This window comes from Xiphophorus maculatus, chromosome 5 (genome assembly GCF_002775205.1).
Source record: "Xiphophorus maculatus strain JP 163 A chromosome 5, X_maculatus-5.0-male, whole genome shotgun sequence".
In the NCBI taxonomy this organism is placed as follows: Eukaryota; Metazoa; Chordata; class Actinopteri; order Cyprinodontiformes; family Poeciliidae; genus Xiphophorus; species Xiphophorus maculatus.
The window spans coordinates 31,204,158-31,213,462 of record NC_036447.1 but is presented as its reverse complement, the minus strand read 5'-3'; the positions used below and the strand labels follow the sequence as shown (position 1 = coordinate 31,213,462).

The window sequence follows — 9,305 nt, the reverse complement described above, 5'->3', positions numbered from 1 at the left end:
CTAGCAGTGTCTACATGGCTTATTTCAATTTAGTTTAAACATAGAAAGCATAACAATATTAGTGATAATATGGGGGAATAAAAAACTTAACAGATTCAACAGCAGGCATGTGCAGGTGTTCACACGCAACTTCTGTCATGCTAATAAATGAAGTCTGAGAGCGTTAATTGCTCAGCATTTGTACATTTTACAGTATCTTCACTGCTAATCAAGCTTATCTTTTCCATCCCAGAAGATTAGCCAATCATGCTTTTCTTCTGTTCCTCTCCGGACGTTTTGTATTATTTATGCCCCGCCCCCTCAGCCGCTCAGCAATCTCAAGTTTCACCTGTAGAGCCAGATGACAAATTAAGGCTCCTTCCATAACCTGGGACAAGGAAGTGTCTACACAGACACACGCACCTTCACATAACTACACACATACAACTCATCTGCCCATCTCTTTTACTTGCACACTCCCTTGAGGTCACACACTGTGCACAGGATGTAGTGTTGAGTAACGGAATGTATTATGCTTATCATTGGAGGGCATGATAAAATCAGAGGAGAAGCACATTGCAACCTGAAGTTATTATTTATTTATTTATTTATTTTACTTTTTTCTTTCTTGATTATTAAAGAAGATACCTGTGATCAGACACGCTGTGTTTGAAGATTTCAGACCCCGACCACAACAAAGGCAGGTCTTCTTTATCACCAAAAGGGAGGAGCCAATAATGGAGAACTGTCCAGGTGAATGAAATTGTCAACACTGTCTTAAGAACTTAGCTTTGGCTACGCGTCTCTTGGAAAATGACTGAACCACTGAGGGGGTAAAGCCTTTTCTGTTTTATCATGTTGTGTTGGGTTTTTGCATTTAGTAAAAGGTAATAGAAGATCAGTAGATAATACTATTTTCTATTTAAATCTACAGCTAGATTAAGGTTAAACTGTGCACTCTGATAAATGTAGGCATTGGTTAAGATTCAAAAATATTGTGCAATTTTCTCTTAATATTAGGTTTCCAGGGAATCAGAGATGTTTCTGTACTATTTCAATGTGGCTGATTAACATTTCTCCAGGCTTTCTAAAGGTCTAACTGAGTTGTACTTTGGACAATGGTGGGGGTTTTTTCACTAAGTTTCATCCACATTTTTACATTTAATCATGACAGTATATTGTGTATGTGTCCTTAAAAGCAAGGTTAGTGGATAAGCGGAAAAGGAAAATTACGGTCACAGATGATCAGTTTCTGAAAGTCAAGTTTTGAAAAACAGATTTAAAAAAATCCTGATACAGTATTTATTTTGTTGAGCAGATATTGAGAAAATAATGTACTGGACAATGTTAAATTATTTAAAAAGTCATAGCAGGCTAACCAAAGTTTCACAGGCTCTTTTTTTTAAGCAAAATTGGGATGTAAACCCTTGGCTAAACATTTTCAATGCAGTTTTCTGGGCTAAATAAAGACAAGGACCGGCCAAGCTTAGATAGTCAAAAATAAGGTGGAAGGACCTGAAAGGCAAATGTCATAACTGATTGTCTACTGAACTCAGTGTTTTCAGCTAAAACCTCTTTTGGAATCACCTGGAGGTAAAATAATATCTTGTGTTCTTGCAAGCTTTGTTGTCTTCCATAAATTTTTACAACAATTAACTTTATAAAAGAGAACAAGTAAATTATTTGACAGAGATAAAAAAAAAAAATCTTCTTATCGTCTATTGCTGGACAGAAAATCTATTGATTCCAAAAACCCTTTCACCTGTTCATCGTCAAGTGGTGACTACTCTCGAGGAGGACCACTCTAAAGGAAATTAACACATCTTAAGAGAAACGTAAAAAAAAGAGAAGGATGAATTGAGATTTTTGTACATTATTTTATTTCTTTGTCCAATTCAGTTTTATTCACAGATACCTGTATGGAGATTTTATTCCTGAGGGTAATGTACTCTCAGGCCCACAGAAATTTGTAGCTAGAATGTAGGGTTCTTGAATGACTCCAGATTGAAAGGTGTGGAGTCATCTGACTTGAAAGATTGGTTCACAATTGAGCATTTTGTATATTATCTTAGGAACAAGCATGTTTATGTCTGTACAGGAGCCTTCATGGGGATCAGATCTGAGCAGTGTGGAGCTGCTAAGGACGGGTGGATTCCTTCCTCAAACTAGTGGTGAAGATTCATAAAGTCACATCGAAAACAATAAAATTTTTAAGGTTAGTTAAAAATTTCACTGTTTTGTGTATTACTGACAATCTAGCTTTATAAACATAATAAAAAAAATTGTTCTTTTATGTTTTGTGTTTAAAGGCCAGCAGCATTGAACTTTGTACTGGGAGCATGGTGTGCTTCTAGCAAGTGGTCAAAATGCCTGGTAAGAAAGATACTAAAAAGGACACCAAGAAAGGTGGAAAACCTGAACCAGAGAAAAAGAAAGAAGATGACAAGAAGGCAAAAGATGACAAAAAGGGAGCAAAAGATGACAAAAAGGGGGGAAAGGATGACAAGAAGAGTGGAAAAGATGATAAGAAAGGAGGAAAGAAGGGAAAAGAGGAGCCATCCAAAGGCAAAGATGAGGGGAAAAAAGGAAAAGACAAAGGGAAAGGTAAAAAAGTAGAGTCTGAGGAGGAAGAGGAGGAGGTATTCAGTGATGAAGAGGAGGAAGAGTTCAGTGAAGAAGAAGATTGGGAGGATTCAGAGGACGACAAAAAGAGAAAAGGGCGAGGGGGTAAAGACAAGAAAGGTGGGAAGTCTAGACGTGGTGACGACTCTGAAGAGGATGATGAAGACTATGATAATGCAGATGAGGACGATGATGAGGAAGTGGCTCATGGTAAATCTAAAAAAAAATCTAAGGATGATCGTCACCATAAAGGAGGAAAATCAGATGCAGATGTGAAGAAGAAAAAGGGAAAGAAGGAGGAACCACTGGTTCCTGTTAAAGAAGTTCCAAAGAAAGGTCTGAAGAACATGTCAAAAATGTTCATGAAGTTTTCTGGCATCAAAAGACGCAAGAACAGTGTAAAGAAACTGAAAAGCACATCACGTTTATTCCTTGGCTTGGGAAGGCGGAAGAGCCGGATTGCTAAGAAAAAACGACGAAAGTCTATGATGAAAAACACCTCAAGGTTTATGATGAGATTTAAAAGTAGCCAAAAGAAGAAAAAGGAGAAGGAGGCCAAAGAAAAGGCAGCAGCCAATGGAGGAAAAAAGCCAACTTACATGCTACTTCGTCTTGGAGGAAATTCAAATAAAAGGAAAGGGGGGTTCTTTAGAGGTCTATTTAAAAAGCAGGATGGCACAAGTGATGACTTCAAGAACAGTAGTGCCTTACTAGGTAAGATTGCCGCGGCAACTAATTGGCTTACCAAACGGTTTCTGTCAAAAAAAATGCAAGAAAATTCCAGGCATCATGGCTTAGATGGCCATAGAGGAAAAACACGACAATCCAGCTCCAGACGGTTTCTGCATGGTTACCAAAACAATGGTTATACATATGGGGAGGAGGATGATGGATATGACCAGCACTATGTAGACCAGAGAGGTTACAGGTATGAAGATGGCTATGATGGTTATGGAGTTGAGTCAGTACCAGGCTATGGAAGATATGGTCAGTATGGATACTACGAAAATGAGATGGAAGGGGTAGACTATAAAGACCTTGGTTACTATGAGGAAGACGGACTCTATGATACAAATTTTGAATATTATGATGATGGATTTAATGATTACAATAACCTTTACACCTCTGCCCAAGGATTTTATGACATTGAGGAAGCTGATTATTATGGGTACCAACAACAACAACAGGCAATGTATGGTGATGAAGCCCTGGATTACTATCCTCAAATGCATATGGGTGGTATGTATGGAGGGGAAATGGGAGGATTTCTTGATCCTCAGACTCAGTTTTATTATGATGAAAATGATCAGGGAGCTTACTATGTAGATAGACAATTGGGTTACTCTGACATTGGGCCTCAAGGTTATTATGGGGATCCTGCTGTAACTATGGGAATGCAAGGAGGATTTCAGCCTGACTTTCAGGTTGGATATAGCGAACCTGGAATATACCAAGACTTGAGCTCCCAACAGCCTGCATTCCCACAGGGAGGCCAACAGGTCTTTGAACTTGGAGCACCGGGTATGGGTAAAGTAGACAGCCTGAGTGGGAACCAATATGTAGGTTATATGAATCAAATTGGGGATGATTTGGGAGGAATTCAGCAAGGGGACATAACATTTAGAGTTCCTAGACCACAAGTGCGCCTGTTTGGAAAAGAGCGATTAGACGTTCCTCTGCCTCCTCCACCTACTTTGCCTCCCGATCCTGAGTTTGAAGACATGTCAGATATCCAGTATGAAGACCAGATTCCTCTTACACCATATCAACTCGAAGACATGTCATTTCAACAGCAAATGCCAGTATCAGAACCACAACTGCCTGTGTTTCCTTTTCAACAGCAACAACTACTGTCAACACAACAGATAGTATCCCCACAGCAGACAATGATGTTTCAACAAGAGAATATGTTTCCCCAAATGATGCCCACACAGATGTCATCACAACAGCAGTTGATGCCCCAGCAAATAATGCTTCCCCAGCAGCAGATGATGTCAGAGCAGTTGTTCCAACAACAACCAATATCTCCACAACTAATTTCACCACAGGTAATTGTAGTTCTTGTCTGTCATTGCTTTAGTCCAAGAGAGAATTGTATATTATACCTAAGAAGACAGTACTTGGAGATATTGAGGTGTTGTGACAGTGCTATATGTAGAACACACAGAAGAGATTGGGGTAGAAAGTAATGGTTTTTTCCAGCCAGCCTTTGCCATGGCAGAGTTAGGAAACTGTGGTCCTTGAAGAGGTTGCAGTTTATTTCTATCAAATTCTCAAACACTTTCCTGATAGTAATTTTTTAATGAAGTTTCTCCAAACTGGAAAAAATCTACATCAAGCAGCACAACAAGATTAATATTGCCCGTGATTGTGCTAAGTCCAGCTGATTGATCCGATTGTAGGAGATGTTATATATTATGTAATTTTGAAGGGAGGTGCGAAACTGCCCAGGCTGTTCCTCAACTAATACACTGCTATATTTCACATACGCTTTATCAGCCTAATGATAAAAAGAAAGTATATCCTTTTTTGGTTTTTGGATTTTAACATAAACATTAATTATATATAATATAAAATTATGCACTACACATTACACCATGAAAATATGTAGTGTCTTTGTTTTTAGCATGAGCTTATGCTAATATCAGCAGAGTGTGATGTATGTCTTTCTTCACCACTACAGATGATGACAGACCCAATGATGATACCACAGAGGCAGGGTTACAGCCTCCCAACAATCCCAACACCAACAGCCATGATCATTAAACAAGCAACCATGTCTCCTCTCCCTACCCGACGCATGCAATCTTCTCCGACTCCATCTCGTCGCTCTGTCATCATACCCTCTCCACAAATGCAACACCATCCTTCTGCCATGAGTTCGCCAGTCCCCACCCCTATGGCTGCAAGAAGGCAGATCCCCTCCCCACAGCCTTCCATGAGGGGTGGGCTCATTAATGCTCAAAGACCTCCATCTGTTTTGTCTAGACAGATTTCACAACCTGCTTCTCCTATGGTGTCCCCAGTTCTTCATCGTACAGGGCAGCCTCCAAAGTCACTTTCCCCTTTGGCCAGAGCATCCTCACCTCCCCATTCTCCCCGTGCCTCCGTAATTCATCGTAGTCCTCCACCCTTGGAGAGAGGATCAGTGAGGCAGCATTCACCCCTTTCATCACCCCACATTTCCAGAAGAACGCGAAGTCCCCAGCCGTCACCCACGTCTGCTCAAAGTCCGTTGGGAGGGAGAAAGATATATGACCCACACCCCCTTTACCCTGGTCATGCATCGCCACCTCTCTCTCCTCAGCTAAGTCGAAGGCCTTCGCCCTCTCCTTCTCGCCGAAGTTTATCTCCTGCAGGGCCTCGGCCAGCTCCATCCTCCCCTACTCTTTCTCGTCGTTCAACTCGGCTACTCAGGGACCCCACGCCATTGGCCAGGCCTAGGGCATTTGGAAATGTTCCTTTAGGTACCGTCAGGCCCTCACCCATGGGTCTCAGAGGGCGTCCAGTGCCCCCACCCACACAAAATGTGCGCCCATTTCGTGCTTCTTCTGTGAGAAGTAATAGATCTTCTGTACTTACCATAGACTCCTCCCTTCACTCTTCTCCTTTCCATTCCCCTCTTATGGTCCACCGAGCTCCCCTGGCGAGAAAAGAATCTGTCCGTCCTCCTCTTCGCCCCATTGCTCGAGGGCGTCCCCTTAGGGTCCGGCAGTCTGTAAGAAGCATGCCTCCCCCTTCCCCTCAACCCTCCCTTAAATACATGTCACGCAGTCCATCTCCACGCCTCTCTCCTCGACTAAATCGTCAGTCCGTTGTGTCAGATCCCTATTCTGATCCTTATGCTGAGCCATCACCACAATTTGTTTACCCCTCTTCTCCCATGTTATCCAGGTCTTTGCAGAACGAAGATCTTAGATTACATTCATCTTCAATCCTTAGACCACAACCACCCCAAATGGTGGGCATGGGTCAGATGGCTCCGGAATTGGTAGAATTCCAAGGTCCTTCAGTGCAAAGACCGATGTCTGTTTATGAGCAGCCTTTGCTCCCTTCATCACAAATACTCTCTGGAGCTCTGCAAAACCAGGCAGTGAGAGGAGCATCCTATGTTTCTCCATTTCAGAGACCTCAGTCTCCATATGCTCCATCTGTACCATCGTCTCCATTGCTTTCTGGAGCCATGAAACATAGTCAGGCAATGAAAGGCATGGCCTCTTATCAAACTCCACGGTTACAATCACCATATGGACCAACTGTTGTTATGCCATATGATTACATCTCTGAGCCTGGCCCAACACCATTACTTCAAGATGCACTGCAAGACCAAACTGGTTTTTCCCCGCATCCTTATACTGAGGTAACACAAAAACTTGTTGGTCCCTCATCTCCTATGTTGTCACGTTCTTTGCAAAACCAGGCAATTCAACCGGATGCTTTTTCAGCACTTGGACCAGAAACCGTCCAAATGGTAGGCATGGATTTGATGGCTCCAGAATTCCTAGAACCTCATGATTCTATATTGCAGAGACCGACATCACCTTATCAGCAGCCTTTGCTTCCTCATTCACAAATGCTCTCTGGAGCTCTGCAAAACCAAGCAGTAAGAGAAGCATCTTATGTTTCTCCACTTCAGAGACCACAGTCTCCATATTCCCCACATGTACCCTCATCTCCACTGCTCTCTGGAGCCATGATGCATAGTCAGGCAATGAAAGGCATGACCTCTTATCAAACTCCACAGTTACAATCTCCATATGGACCAACTGTTGGTATGCCATATGATTACATCTCTGAACCTAGCACAGTACCTTTGCTTCAAGATGCACTGCAAAACCAAACTGGTTTGCATAATGTGTCTAATTTAAAATCTCCCATAATGCAACAACGGAATCCTTATGCCTCAGCTGGGCCTCAGCTCCAGAGTGCTCTGCAGCAAAACCCAAATCTCCGCCAGGCATCCTTTCAGACACCTGTGCAACTCAGACGGTCCTCAGTTGTAACTCAATCACCCTCTTCACCAATGTTGGGAAGAGCTCTGCAGAACCCACAGGTAATGCAGGCATCATACCAGCTGCCAGGAAGAACCTTTATGAGCCCATATGCAGATCCCCGTTCTTCACCATTGCTTGGCCATGCATTGCAAAACCAACAAGTCCGGAGTGCCTCATATATAATGCCCAATGGATCAGTTATCAGGGTAAATAATATGTTGAAATAAATGTCTCCTCAAAGGCAAAAAGTTATAATTTCAATTGATATCCCTTTTTGTTACTCTCTATCTTAAACTCAAACAGGACCCTCGTCTACTTCAGAAGCCAATGTCACCTAACCTTTCTGGAGCTCTTCAAAACCAGCATCTGAGGATGGCTTCATATACTCTTCCTGATGGCACCATTATAGATTCTAGACAGAAAGTAACCAATGACCTGTAGTATTTTATATTAAGTTTAACAGTAGCTAATGCATACATCTCATTTTGATAACATATAATGCTTGCAATAATATTATGCACTTTTTTTGTTCAGCATCCTATTTCCCCAAACCTGAGTAGGGCTTTGAACAACCCAGCCATACGTGAAGCTTCCTACTCTCTTCCTGATGGTACCATTGTGATAGACTCCAAAGCAGAAAAGACACCCAACCTTACAGCAGCACTTCAGAATCCTTACTTGAAGAGTGCTTCGTACACCCTCCCAGATGGCACTATCATCATTGATCCACGGAAACCTACCTCTCCAAACCTGTCTAATGCCCTTCAACACTCGTCATTGAGGAATGCCTCATTTACTCTACCGCAGGGGGTTCGAGACCCAAATACTCCAGTGTCACCAAATCTGGCAAAGGTTAGCTATAAATGGAGTTTTCTTTTCTGGTTTTCTGATGTTTCTCCATATTTTTGTCCTTGTGTTGTTTTAGTTAGGACGTACGGTTTTGAAATATTGATGTTTATGTTTGTCAGTAATCTACTCCTTTATTGTTGTTGTAGACACTTTAACAGAAGTCATTTGTTCTTATAGGCTCTTGCTAACCAAGCCTTGAAAGCTGCCTCATACACCCTTCCAGATGGAACTATTATTGTGGACCCAAGGAAGCCAAAGAGTCCAAACCTGACAGCAGCCCTGCAAAATCCATATCTAAAAGGGGTATCCTACACTCTGCCTGATGGAACCATCATCATTGACCCAAGAAAACCAGCTGGCCCTAATCTTTCCAAAGTATGTTTTCTCTGTTCAAAATTTCACACAAGCTGTTCAAATTGTGGACTAAATTTAAACATACGGTAGAAGCTTCAGCCGGTTGAATTGATAGAGTATAAATTTTATATATTGTATTGCAAAAATATTCATAGCCATTGAACCTTTTCACATTTTTGTTGCACAATATTTTAATAGTAGACAATGAGAGGAGCTTCTACAGCTTTTGGCTGGGGAAAACAAAGGCTGTTGCCACTCGGTCAGCGGCAGAGAAAGCTTCTACAGCTGCGAATTATTCACTCTTGGGACAGTGAAGACAGAAAAGGGGAAAGCAGTGGCGGTGGCTGCTGGGATAAATGAAACGGGAGAGTGGCAGCAGCTGCCTCTCTGCTAGTGGTGGATTACATGTGTGGGGCCAAGCTTCCATTCCTTTCAGCTTTGGGTGCTCCTCTCAGGCTTCAGCTTGGCTCACTTTAGATCCAGGGCTTCTGGGAAGAAGCAATATCT

At 42.1% G+C, this 9,305-nt stretch overlaps 1 protein-coding gene across 1 annotated transcript in view; it reads left to right on the top strand.

Annotated features, from left to right (window-relative positions):
• Positions 1-2,110: 2,110 nt before the first annotated feature.
• Positions 2,111-9,305, top strand: part of LOC102220193 (unconventional myosin-XV-like) — a 65,666-nt gene continuing 58,471 nt past the window's right edge. Inside the window, exons 1-6 of the mRNA XM_023333275.1 lie at positions 2,111-2,194; positions 2,289-4,649; positions 5,285-7,801; positions 7,899-8,018; positions 8,130-8,447; positions 8,622-8,819. Coding sequence (XP_023189043.1) covers positions 2,346-4,649; positions 5,285-7,801; positions 7,899-8,018; positions 8,130-8,447; positions 8,622-8,819 — 5,457 coding nt within the window. The 5' untranslated portion in view covers positions 2,111-2,194; positions 2,289-2,345. The remainder of the gene's footprint in view (positions 2,195-2,288; positions 4,650-5,284; positions 7,802-7,898; positions 8,019-8,129; positions 8,448-8,621; positions 8,820-9,305) is intronic.